The 14,182-nt window shown below is 39.7% G+C and overlaps 1 protein-coding gene across 2 annotated transcripts in view; it reads right to left on the reverse strand.

The window, feature by feature from the left end:
- LOC125453595 (solute carrier family 49 member A3) overlaps positions 1–14,182 on the reverse strand; it is an 81,155-nt gene that overhangs the window by 38,455 nt on the left and 28,518 nt on the right. For both annotated transcript variants that reach the window (XM_059645737.1, XM_059645754.1), the window contains exon 6: positions 3,458–3,574. In XM_059645737.1, the coding sequence (XP_059501720.1) occupies positions 3,458–3,574 (117 nt within the window). The remainder of the gene's footprint in view (positions 1–3,457; positions 3,575–14,182) is intronic.

Raw genomic sequence — 14,182 nt, forward strand, 5'->3', positions numbered from 1 at the left:
CAAAGCTAATTTTTATTTGCTAAATATTTGCTCATTTGATGTCACCGATTTCTACCAACTTCAATTTTTTTTGCTAAGAAATAAAAAACCAGTTAATTTACTACAAGAAAGAGCTACAAATGTCCATGATTTAAATAGAGAACATTTCTACATTAACATTAGCACAAATGCCAATAACTAAGTTATGCTATTTTAAGTAGTCAGTTTAAGATATTAAAAATTCAATGAATACAAGTGTTTTGCTTTAAATCAACCTTAAGTTAACTTTCCTTCCTCATGCACTTGACTAACACCCTCAACATTTTAATTCAGATAACTTTCAGAAATTGGAAGGTTGGTGGCTTGGTCTGAGCACTTTTCCAAAGAACCATAAGGAGGGCAGTGTCAGGTTTTCCCTGATTGCACCCGGCAAGGTTTTCCCTTCAAATTTCCTGTCGTAAACTTCCAGTCAACACAGGCATCACTCATGTTTAAGCGTAGCTAGTTCTAAGCTCCTTTAACTGTGCTCTTGTTTCTAAATTTCTCTAATGGTGGATTGTTTATCTCAGACAAACAATGCATGGTTAACAAAACTCTTGCATTCAAGCCTGCTCACAGAATTCCAGCTGAACTGTATAAAACATGCACTAGCTTGCTGCATGAAACTTGACCAACTAAAACCCTCCAGGTCAATGGTCACATGATCAGCTGCTGGAAGCCAAAATTCATCCTGAGAAAACCAGCTGTTAAATGGGCTGTCATTCCAAGCTAAAATATAGGTTATCCTCAAGAACACAGGAAAACACAATTGAGTGTATCGGTAGATACACAAACCTCTTGGGTATGTTCTCATGCTGAGACAGTAAAATCTTTCATTGCATTAAAAATGTAATCAACTGCTTCAGACAAGCTATTATCTGAATGTACATAAAGGGTGAAAGGATGTGAAGAGGAAGCAGGATTACTAGCACTGGGAAGGATGCTTGTTTGAAGAGCCAATACAGGCTGATGGAGTGAACGGCCTTCTTTTGCATCAGTACAATTCTGTGATTCTATGACATTATGACATCAAATCACGGCCTTCAAGTGTACTTACCTTATCAAATTTGATATAATTGAGACTCAGATCCATCCAATGCAACCTTCCTCAACAAGCTAGAAATACTCTGTAGATCAAGAACAAATGAAGAACAGCATGGCATGGGAAACAGGCCCTTCAGCCAACCAAGCCTGCACAAACACATGTTGCCTTTCTAAACTAAAAGCTTTTCGCCACTACACACTGTTCCTCTGGTCCCTTGACGTATCTGTCAAGATGCCTCTTAAACAATGCTATTGCATCTAACTTCACTAACTCCTCAGGCAGTGCATTCCAGGTACTTACCCCACTGTATTTAAAAAAAGCCGTCATCTCTCTTTAAACTTTGACCATTTTGCCTTCAACAATGTCCCCTAGTAACTGACATTCTAATCCTGGAAAAAGCCCTTGATGAACCATTCCATTCATGTTTCACAAAAATTTACAAAATTATATCAGGCCACCCTAAGTCTCCAATATTCAAGTGAAAACAAAACAATTTGTCCAATCTTTCTTCACAGCTAATATCCTCCAAATCAGACAACATCCTGGTAAACCATGTCAGCACCCTCTCCAAAATCTACCACACCCTTTGCTAAGTGTGGCGATCAAAACTGTACACAAAATATTCTAAGTTCTTCAAAACAAAAACAAATCTTTCCCCTGTCTTTTATTGCTGTACTGTCTGCAGTAGGATTGTTCAACATCCCCACCTGCATTTAAACTATAAATAATGCACTTCTCTAATTTTCAAGCAAATGCGTTGCTCTATCTTTCCACTAGTAAGTGGCCTATAGAACATCCATAGCAATGTAATGCACTTAGTTTTAGCTCTAAGCAGATGGTTTCCACCAGCCCTCTGGACATTCTCCCTGATCAGCAATGCAATGTTCGGAATCAACAGTGCAACCCAACAATTTCTTCATCTTTCAAGGACACTTGCAAGTGAATATGTAGCACCCAACATTGAATTCTTTGATCGAGTATCAGAAAAGTTTAGCTACATGAAGGTAAGACAGATGGAAAAGATACAGACCTAAGAGGGTCAAGATCATGCAAATAAGCAAGGCTCCATTTGGTCCCTCAAGCTAGCTTCACTATTGAAATTATCTATTAACAATTAGTTTTTTTGCCTCTTATATACTCTTCACCGCTTATTTCCCTACCTGTCAACAGGAAATTTTGGCAACCATTCCTTCAACACATCATCCAGGTATTTATATAACTTGCAAAGAGGTTACATATGCTATTTGTCAATCTAATGGGGCCTTCTGAATTGAATGAGTTCTGGAACTTTTTTTTAAAATGCACCAACTACCTCACAAGTTACTTCTTTTCAGACTCTAACAGAAAGAATGCTGGAGGCTAGCTAGAAGACTTACCAGGGTACTTCAAGGAAGGATACCTGATACCTCACCTTGTCATGCCTACTTGTGACTTCAGAGTCATAGAGAATGTGGCTGATTCACAACCGCCATCCAGATTGCTGAGCCATTTCATTCAGGTCAAGGGCAGTCAATAAATGCTGGCCAGCCAGCGACACCCGTGTCCCACAAATTAAGTTTTTAAAAGTGCACTGGAATAGCCAAACCAAAAAGTAACAAAGGCATGTGCCATATTCAAGCTCAGGCAGGGATAGAGATAGGTGATATTCCAAAGATGGAAATAGATCATCATAGTCATGGTGCAAATGTAGCAGGAAGTTTGTCTTTGGTCAGGTTATAAATACGACATTATGAACTGTCAGATCCAGCCGTAGGTATGTGCCAGGGCAGCAATGGAGTTGATGTAGACACAATAGATTTCATCATGGGGGATTAAAAAAGGCAACTTCAACTTTTCTAACATATGGTTAGAGAAAATTTGTGCTCAGCCAATCCCAACTGTCACACACGCAGCCTGTTAAATTTGGAAATAGCAGAGGGATAGAGACCTGATGGTGAGGTAGAGCAGGGCATCTCAGTGTACGTGTAGAAACACGCCTTTGGATGATGTTGCCGAGGGGCAGCACAAAGTTGAGAAAACAGAGGTGGCCAATAGACCTTGAGGAGATGCCAGAGGTAACTGTGCGAGAGCTCACTGCCCTGCTGGTTTCCTCCCACAGTTCAACATACTAATTTGTTATGGGAAACTGCAAATTTAAAATGCTTGCAACACCCAAACATCCTTAAATTCTACAGAAAGAGCAGGAAACTGAGTTTCTTTTAAAGGGCACCAATTTCATAAGGCCACAAACAAATCGGAGCATAAAACAAAATGACAGGTTGCGCTAAAATATGGCCATATCCCCAAATGGAACAACCAGATTCATTCTCATTTCCCAAACAGAGTTGATATTTTGATCAAAATAATTGGGAAAAAATGCTAAGAAAAAGAGGAGTGTGTAGAACGTTGTCTTACATTTGAATATCCCCTGACACATACAATCTGCTGTAGGAGCGCAGAGAAAGAGGTAAAAACACCAACTCCTCCCCCAAAACAGATCATCAGGATCACGTACGCCTTGTTCTTCAACAACTGCAATTTAAAAATCAAAACACAAGTTAGAACATGCAATAAGCTCACATTACCAAAGAGTACACATCATGCTTTACATTAGTACCAGACTTCATGGCTAGTGTGCAAACCCATAAACAGTGTTAACTTTTAAAGAGATATTAACTGTAAGTTCAAATAAGTGAACAGATTAAACAAAAAGATGTCACATTTTATAAAAAGGTACTGACTATAACAAACTGGAAGTAAGTATGACCAACTGCACACTGTTTTTGCAGCAACTTATACTTCAAAAAAAATAGAAGACGGATTGACTTTCAATCTTTTCCTTTCCTAAACTTAAAAAAAACTTAAATTCCAGAAGTGTACATTTTCCTAGCCTTCTCCCTGCCAGCTTTATTTTAATGCCTCTCAATTTAGTCTTTCCAATCCAAACAGAAGCTCTCATCTGCACTCCTGTGTGAATCACAATGTTTTACTGTCTACAGGCTCTCATCAGCTCCCAAACCCTGGCAGAATAACCATGTCTGTGAACTTGCAGGAATATTTTAGAAATCCTACTCAAAGCCAATTTGGATGGTATTGTGAATCACGTAGGCCATATCAAAGCAGAAATTTTCACCTGAAGGGTCTAGGCCCGAAACGTCAGCTTTTGTGCTCCTGAGATGCTGCTTGGCCTGCTGTGTTCATCCAGCCTCACATTTTATCTTGGAATTCTCCAGCATCTGCAGTTCCCATTATCTCAGAACTTTTCATCAGGTTGGATACCTTGAGACCCCAGTCCAATTTTATCCTGGCAGTAAATGATTAGTTTGAAGCACAATTGGTTATAAACCAACATCCTCAGTATTTGTTTGAACTCTGGAGATTCAATGTGTATCTGTTAGCAACCAGAGCACATTGCCTCCAAATGTAAATACCTCATACCTTCTTCCAGAGACAGTGTCCTGGCATACAAAGCATCTACCATTAGTTGTGATTCTGTGATTGTCCAGTACTTGATGAACAAACAAAAAGAGTTAGAAAACGAACAGAATTAGCCATGTAAATACAACTACAAGAGCAGCTCAAGTGTAAAGATCTGCAGTAAGTAACTTGCCTCCCATTTCCCCAACCTCTGTCTGTCATCTGCAATACACAAGCGATAAGATTACTCCCCATTTGCCTAGGTGAGTGCAGTTCTGACAACTTAACAAGCTTGAGCTTTCCAGGACTATGATGACCACTTGATTGGCACCACAGCCACCATCTTTACTACTAATGCCAGTAATAACTGTCTGTACCATCTGCAAGATTCCCTGCGGTAACTCACCAAAATGCCTTCAGCTGCATCTTTCAAACAAGTGACCTCTGATATCTAAAAGGGACAAGGGAGCAAATGCATGCTAAGGCCACAAGCTACAAGTTTCCCTTGAAGTCACGCACCATCCTGACTTGGAAATATACTACCATTCCTTTAGCATCATTGGAGCAAAATCCTGGAACTCCTCCCCCAACAGGACTGCATGGACCTAAAGCAGTTCAAAAAAGCAACTCAAGACCATCGCCTAAGAGCAAAAGGAGATAGCCAATAAATGCTAGAGCAGCCAGTGATACCTATATCCCTCAAATTAAGAAAAGCCTAAGGACACTAATAGCATTTTTAGACAATCAGTTGAACTCCTAATTTGGTCCTACATTGGCACTTGTTAGAAGCAACATATGATCACAGTAGAGAGAAAAACCAGAATTCATGTTCAAGTCCAGTGGCCCTTTGTTAGAACTGGCCATGATCAGAGCCAGTTCTGACGGAGGGTCATGGGACTCAAAACATTAACTTTGCTTTAATCTGCACAGATGGTCATCAGACCCGCTGAGTTTCTCTAGCAGTTTATTTTTGTTTCAGGTCTCCGGCATCTACAGTTTTGTTTTACTTTTATACAGTATTGTTTGCAGTCTGGAATCCACATTATAGAAGGGATACTATTGCACTGGAGAGGATGCAGATGATATTTACCAGGATGTTACCTGGGTGAGAGAGTTTTAGGTATGGAGAGAGACTGGGAGACTCACTGTCCTCTGCTCCAAGAAAAACAGAGGGCCACAATTGAGGTATACACAGTTATGAGGGGCAGAGACAGGGTAGACAGGAAGGAATTTTCCCTTTCTTGGAGGGATCAATGACCAAGGGCACTGATTTAAGGTAAGGGGAAGAAGAGTTATTGGGGGTGGGCCTGGGTCGGACTGTGAGCAAAAATTCATCCAAAGCATTTCAGAGTTAGTAGGAACCGCAAATGCTGAAGAAATTTCTGAAGGAGGGTCTAGGCCTGAAACATCAGCCTTCTTGCTCCTTGGTCTACTGTGTTCATCCAGCTCTATACCTTGTTATCTCTCTTCATCCAAAGTGTGATGGGATTCTCTGCCTGTAACAGTGGTAGCAACAGGAGCCTTTATAACGTTTAAAGAAATTATAAAATTTGCACTTGCAGTGCCAAGGCATACAAAGGTTATGGGCCAAGTGCTCAAAAATGGGAACTGAAAGAACTGCAAGTGCTGTAAATTAGGAGCAAAATCAGTAGTTGCTAGGAAAGCTTAGCAAGTCTGGCAGCATCTGTGAAGACAAATCAAAAGTTAATGTTTCAGGTCCAGAGACCCTTCCTCAGAATTGCTTGAATATGGATTAGAATAGTTAACTATTTTTGTTTTCGATTGGCACAAACTTGCTGTGCAGAAGGGCCCTTTCCTGTGGTGTAGGCCTCTGTGGATCTATTCACAGGGTCCCGCAAACAAAAGGAATATGATCAAGGCTCATGCCTTTTCTGGAGTTACCCAGAAGCACTGGAAACCTAGAGTTCTTTTCTTTCCTTTTCTCACAGATGTGGGCATCACTGGCTAAACCAGCAGCTACTGGCCATCCCTAACTGCCAGAAGTCAACCACATTGCTGTGGGTCTGAAGGCCATGTGAAGCACACCAGATGAGGATGGCAGAATTCTTTCCCTAAAGGGCCTGAATGAACCAAATGGGTGTTTACGACAATTGAGGGTGTATGTCATTTCTTGGATTATATTGAATTCAAATTTCACCATCTGTCATGTTGGGATTCAAAGTCATATCCCCAGAATATCATCTTGTGGCTCTGGATTAGTCTGGAAAATCATCACTATGGCACTGCCTCAGGTCTTTTTTCCATGGCAATTCCTCAGTCAAAAACTTCCCAACTAGTTAGCATTGGTCTTTTCCTGTATTTTGAACTGTTGTGATTGTTGGAAACTTGGCATTCTTGGATTTGCCCTTCAGTGGATGACAAAACATTTCAGCAACGTACTCCTTTGCAACACTGGGTTTGTGTTAATTTGGTCTTCAGAACTCCTCTTAAGAATTGTACTGTATACGAAACACCAACTAGGCAGTTCTGAAGAAAAGTTCATGTTGAACTCAATAACTGTTTCTCTTCAAATGACACTGCCAGCCCTACTGAATTTCTCCAGCACTTGCTGCTTTTATTTTAAAATTAAACACATTTTGTGATCAACTGCATACTAAAATTAGAAATCAGATGACAGAAAAACAAAAACACAAATTGTTAATTCAGCCTCATTCACTTTTTTTGTAAATCCATTTTTGGTTTGTGTTTGTCAATTGCCAAATGCCTTTACATCAACTTTGGAGGGACAAGTAAAGTCAGGCGCTGACACTTCCACCCAATCCTGTCCAAAATCCCATAGCATTATTTCTTCTCTTTCGAAGAGTCATACTGTACTCAAAATATTTACTGTTTCCATTGCTCAACAAGTACTGGCAGACTTGCCCTTTCTCCAGCATTCTTCTCAATTTTTTTTTAAAAACTCTGCTTAAACTTAAGGCAAGAGATTTTTTTTGATGAAGCTAAATGCAAGGCAGGGGAGTTCAATCTCATTATGCAACAAAATAAAAAAGGTGCTCCTGGCAGTCCAAATGGTGACACTGCCAAGTACCACCACCGGTTTGATCAGTTTCAGCACCAGCTGAAGGCACAGCAGTACATCCAGAAGCCTCAGGAGGTACATGGACAGCATGCTTTTAGATGTGGTCACACCGCAGTTTTAAAAAAGTGTGGTCAGTGAAGGAATAGGTGACCATCAGTTAGAAGGAGGGAGGTAGGCATGCAGCCAGGAAAGCCCTACAGTGCAACTCAATCAAGAGCATTTTATCCTGTTAGAACATGGTGGAAGCAATGGTTTCTTCGAGGAATACAAATCAGAACCCAGTTGCATTGTGTGCGCATGGATCATTGCAGCAATGAAAGCAAACTGTTTAAGCTGTGGTTATTTTCCTTAACAGCAGAAAAGGCAGGAGCTGGGGTGGGGCAAAGTGTGTGGGTTTACCTGATGATTGAGTAGATGAGCAGAAACCTTTCCCTTAAATCGAAGGATCTGTCACTAGAGGGCATAGATTTACCATGACGGGCAGGAGGTAGGAGGGAATGTAAGGAAAACAATTTTCACCCACAGATGGTGTATACCTGAAAGGAAAGTCGACATGGCAACCATCACAATATTTGTGAACTATTTAGATGATCACTTGAAATGTCACAGCACACAAGGCTATGGGCTTAGGGCTGGAAAATGGGACAAGATAGAAAAGCACTTCATGAATAGTGCAGGTACAATGGGTCAAAAAGCCTCTGTGCGTTAAAACTCAGACTCCTAACTGGGAGGTGGAAAGCAACCTCATAACATCATCTCTGTAAACCAGTGTCTTGTCATCAGTTACAGCTTTCTGGAACAACACTGGCTCCATCTAACCCATGTGCAGAATAGTAAGCTGCTGAGAGACAGCTATTAGTTGCTGTGCACAAACTACCAAGCCAAGCAACAGGAAGCTCAAGCATTTCTCAGAGCAAACTCACGCCCATGAAACCAAAGGCTTTGAACAGGCATCGACTTCAGTACTATTCATCACTGTTACAAAAGGAAAAGACTGTAGGATACTGGAATTCAAGAAGAAACACAGCAAACAAGAAATATTCAGGTCACACAGAATCTGCAGTGAGAAACAGAAACAACATTTCACGTCTCTGGCAGACCTTGGTGCACATTCCAGCTTTTTGTTTCTCACAGTAATCATCTTCCTGTGTTGAATAGCCTGTTAACAATTCAACATCTCTAAAACAAAAATATTTTAAGTTAAGGGGCTCTTACACTGAATCTGAAAAGTTCTTACCCCAACATGGAGTCCATGAGGACAGGAGAGATCTAACCACTTTCATGAAGTGCTGTCTGAATTCTGCAGAATGCCCTACAGTCTCTTTGGTCACCACCAGTACCCTTTCAAAAAATGACAGTATTACTTAAGTTACACGCGTATAACATGGGCTGAGCCACGACCACAACTCAAGGGTGCATTGCATTGCATGACATTATTGATGCAGGACTAAGACTAACATGTTCCAACCGATTACGCGTACACATGAGATTGATCATAGCCCAGTCACAGTCATGCACCACTGTGTCGGAGTAATGTTGGACTGCTTTTTTTTAAGAAAACAGCATACTGCATAGTACAGTTCATTGACACTCAGGTTTGACACAGCTGTTAGTGGGAGTGAACCGCTGAGTTTGATGGATACTATTCTAAATTATAAAGATCAAAAATACATGCACTGCCATGGATTAAGTTTTATTTTGCACACCACTGGGCCCATCAACATTTCAGATTACAGGGTTGATATCTGTATGCTGTTATCTCTGTCACGAGGAAAGGAATTGTGCGCTTCCTGAAATTGAACTGAAAGGAAATTCTCTTGGGAGTAGAACTGCTGCAAAGCTGCCAACCCAGAAAAGTTCACCACAGGAGGTCAAAACAGTATTTAACTTCTGTCAGCTGTAGTTAATTCTTGCCTCAAAGTCACAAATTTCTGGGTTTAAATCCAAGATTACAAGATGATAAAAGTCAAGTCTAAAAACCCACTGCAATACTGTTGAAATAGTTCACTGTCAGAGGGGCCCTCTTGAGTTAAAATGAAGACCCAACTGCTTCCTATGGTAAAGATTTCACCACACCATTACGAAGAAGGATTTCTCCTTTGTAATGTTGAGAGGAATAAACATTTACCAACAGATCATCTGGTTACCACATTGTTGGCCGTGGTAACTTGCTATGAAGAATTTGACTGTTGCATTTCCTACATTAGAACAGTGACTTTTCCAAAATGTTTCCCTTACGAAAAACAGAGACATGACGAGTAGCCATGAAAACTCCCATTTAAACAGTTCTTAAAAATATAGAAAAAAGTCATCTTGCACCAGATGTGATGCCACAGTTCACTACCTTCAAGAGATCTGCAATGTCGAACAGTAGAATACATTGCTGAAAGCTATTCAAATGATCCGTCTTCCACCCCCACTTGAACTTCAAAGTTACTTGACTATTGCTATGATAAACAGTAATACTGACAAGTTCAACATAGGACTGACAAATCAGTGGCTCTCCTTCAGCCAATTCTGTCAGTTAAATGAAATAGGCATCAAGTCACTGTCAAGCACATCCAAAGTACAGTTTTACTGGATTTGTGAAAGCGATGTTTAGGATTATCACAGTTGGTGCTATACTTATTAACTGCATATATTGAAAAGGCACAGGCAGTCAAATGAAGTCAGAAAGAGATTGCACATTAAATGCTCATTGATGTATGCTATCATCAACTTTGCAAAAGCATGCCTTGGAGTTGAAAGGTTGAACCTGAAGCTGCTAGGTTGTTAAAAAGTCCAAAGAACAATGAAGTACACGGACATTTCTGGATTTGACTGGAGCTGTTACTGTAAGCTACCAAACCCAATGACTACGCTACTTTCCTTTGGGTAACTGACAGCTCACAAATCAGGGTAGTGTGTATGTCAATATTTGCAAGAAATTTCCTGGTATTGTACAAAAGATACCATTTTAAAACATTTGGCTAGTCATTCCTGTGCTAGTTATCTGAAGTAGTTATCTACTTTATCCTGTTTTTTCCAAATCTCATGTATGCTTATCCCTTTTAAAAATGGATATGGACCTTAACCAATCACTTGGAGGCGGTTGAGAGGAGGGTCACTAAATTGATTCCAAAGAGGAGGGGGTTTATCTTATGAAGAGACATCAGCAGTTTAGGCCTATACTCTCGGGAGTTCACAGGAATGACAGGAGACCTAAATTAGGTATACAATACACTAAAGGGAATTGACCAAGTAGATAATAAAAAGGGCATTTCCTCATGAGGTGCAAACTTAGAACGAGAAGTCATAGTTTTAAGATAAAGGGTAGCAGATTTAATGCTTAGATGAAGAGAAATTACTTCTCTCAAAAATACACAAATCTGTGGAATTCAACATACCCAAGTACAGCGGCTGCTGCGACATTGTGTAAATTTAAGGAGAAAAGTGACATTTTTATTTAGCCATGGTTTGTGGGGTTAGGGAGAGCAGGCAAGAACGTAGAGTGGAGGCCAAGATGAGGTCAGCCATGATGATATCAAGTGGCAAAACAGCCTCATATTCCTAGTTCTTGTGTTCTGTTAGTGCAAATCCCAAATACACACTATATTGGTTAAAATTTACCTGGCCTAACCATTGCCTTTGTTCTTTATAATGAAATTGGCTCCCTCTAGTGATAACTTCAAATAGTAGAAAAAAATTCCCCCCATTTTACAGCTCAAAAAGACCTTTATCAGATGTTATTATTTTCTCATTTCAGGAAAAAGATTCCCAGTTTTGCCCATCTTTCTTCATACCTGAACCTGCCTACTTGAAATCACCTTACGAAATATCTTCTTCAAATGTCCTGCACATCTTCATTTGGGTAACTTCAAACTGGGCACCATATTCTATGGACTAATCAATAAGTAGTGCAGTTCCAGCATAACCTGTTACTTTTGTACTTTATACATTTTCTTTAAATAAAACAAGCAATTTTCTATTTAAATACAAAACATACAGCATTACGAAATGTCTAAATACTGATATATGAGCAAGATGTCGCTGAGACATTAACTGTTTTCTCTCTTCACGAGTGCTTCCTGACCCAAACATCTGACATTTGAGATAACAAGGTGTAGAGCCAGATGAACACAGCAGGCCAAGCAGCATCAGAGGAGCAGGAAGGCTGATGTTTCAGGCCTAGACCCTTCTTCAGAAACTGAAATTCCGAAAACTCAATGTTTTCTGAAGGAGGGTCTAGGCCCACAACATCAGCCTTCCTGCTCCTCTGATGCTGCTTGGCCTGTTGTGTTCATCCAGCTCTACACCTTGTTATCTCATTCTCCAGCATCTGCAGTTCATACTGTCTGATATTTCCTGTTTTTATACCTAACTACACAAGCCTCAGCCCCTTTTAAAGTTCAACCTCTTCATTGACGATTTTTAATCTACATTCGTCATCCTAAAATCTATCACCTCATTTATCTGCATGAAAAAGTATTTGATTTTGATCAACACAGGTTGCTTTAACCTTTTGGCAGTTGTTTGAATTTCTCTTTAGTTAACTACACATTCCTCTTGTGTCAGTAGCAAAGTTTTGATCAATTTTTAGACATCGTTGAACTACAGAAATGCAATGGTCAATAGATGCAGCTTGGCCCCGCACAGAACAGTTTGCAAAATTTCCTTTTGAGAAAAAGACCATGTGATATCATTCAAATACAAATGCTGCAATAACCAAACATACACAGTTGCATTGCCCACAGGTTTTAAGCAAACTAAGGCTGGCTTCAGTGGAATCCACTTTCAGATACAATACCTGGGTAATGTGATTTGAGTCCAGCATGTTTGGAAGGAGCAAATATTTTTCAATTTACTGTTCTGAAAGTTCTTCAGGACTGAAAGGCTTCCTTGATTAATGGGCTATCTTCTGAACTGATTGCTGGAGATTGACTGCTGAAATTAGTCAATAATTCATTGATTACATCATGCAATGTGACATGACAACATAAGGCAAATTAAATGGACTTGGATCCGTTATCATCCAGCGATTTCTACAAACTCCACACTTCCCTAATTTCACCATTTACTTAAAAATGGGGTTAGCTATGTTTTACCAGATAGCCCCAGAAATGAAAGCCTGCAAGAGCAAGATCATTGGCATATCCTTGATTTTACTTGGCAGCTAGGTCATATTCAAACTTGAGCATCAATTAGGCAGTTTCCCTTGCAGATCCCTTAAGAAACTCAGCTGTGTTAATACTGATTAAGGAAGTAGATTGTCTGTCTTGCATACCAATTCCAAGAAATGGGAGAGGTAGACCCCACAGGCCATCTTCACCATTCAATAAAATCTTGCAGATTTTCAAACTCAAAGCCACATTCAATCTGATCCTCAACAATCTAAAGATCCAAAAATCTAACTAAATTCAATCACAGCCTTGGATATGGTCATTGACAAACCGTCTGTAGACATGAGACATACAGAATTCCAAAAATTCAAAAACATGCACGAGAAAAATCACTCATCTTAGCGCAAATGGCTGCTCCCTTAGCCTTGGGCAATGGTTCCCAGTTCAAGACTATTGAGCCTCTGCATCCACAATTTGAAACCCTCAAAAGAATTTTGCATGTTTCAATGAGATCACCATTCAATTTTTTTACTCCAGAATTTAAGGTATTCTACTTTCTTCTCACAATATTACCATTTGATCTCAGGAACCCAATGAATCTTTGTGCACCCCATCTAAAGCAAGCACATTCATCTTGAGCATTTGGATCAAAACATAATACCACAAGGTGTATTCTCACTGAACTATATACAGTTACAGCCGTGAGAGCATATTAATTTCTATCTTCTAATTTCCCTTTAAAGTGCAAACCTCACAGCTCCCATTATACTTTAGCTACTACTTATTGAACTGGTTTATATTCCTTGCAATCTCAGTACTCCTCAAAGATGACTTCCACATTGGCTTTGTATCATTAACAAACATGGTGCACTACACCCAGTCCCTTCAACTGTGTCATTAATATACACTGCAGAGAACCAAGGCAGCAATTCAGATCCTTTCAGCACTCCATGGAGATCAGCTTGCTAAATTGAAAGTGAGCCATTTATTTCCAGTTTGTTTACTGTTCTTTAATCACTGTTCTATTCTTGATATATTTTTCCAACATAGTGAGCTCTTAACTTGTGCCGATCCTTTCTTGGGGCACCTCAATGACAGATGAAAACCCAAACATCCTCAACACCAAACCCAACATCCACTGTTTCCTTTTTATCTAGCTAGTTAGATTCCTCCATAGTAAATTAAATTGGTCAAATATTTCCATTTGGATAGGACCAATTCATAGTAAATCACATATGACTGCATAAACCGAAACACACTGACAATACCTCGTATTACTTAAAGCACTTTCCTTACTATTGACGTCAAGGCAACTGACCAACAGTCTATTTTCATGTCCTCATTTCTCGAGCAACTATTCTAATTGCTACCTGAAATCCTCGATCGTTCTGGTATCTTGCGAATTTTCAGATTACAAGCACTGATTATTCTCTCTGCCGTATGTCTATAAGAATTCTATGATGCAGTCCAAGGCATTCCTTACCACCTATCCTATTAATTTGACCTGCATATTTTCTTTACTAATATGATTTACTCTACCTTCTTTACAGTAATTATACCCTCCTTAATTTGTTTTTTTTTGTA

The sequence above is a fragment of the Stegostoma tigrinum genome, chromosome 1 (genome assembly GCF_030684315.1).
Source record: "Stegostoma tigrinum isolate sSteTig4 chromosome 1, sSteTig4.hap1, whole genome shotgun sequence".
NCBI lineage: Eukaryota > Metazoa > Chordata > Chondrichthyes > Orectolobiformes > Stegostomatidae > Stegostoma > Stegostoma tigrinum.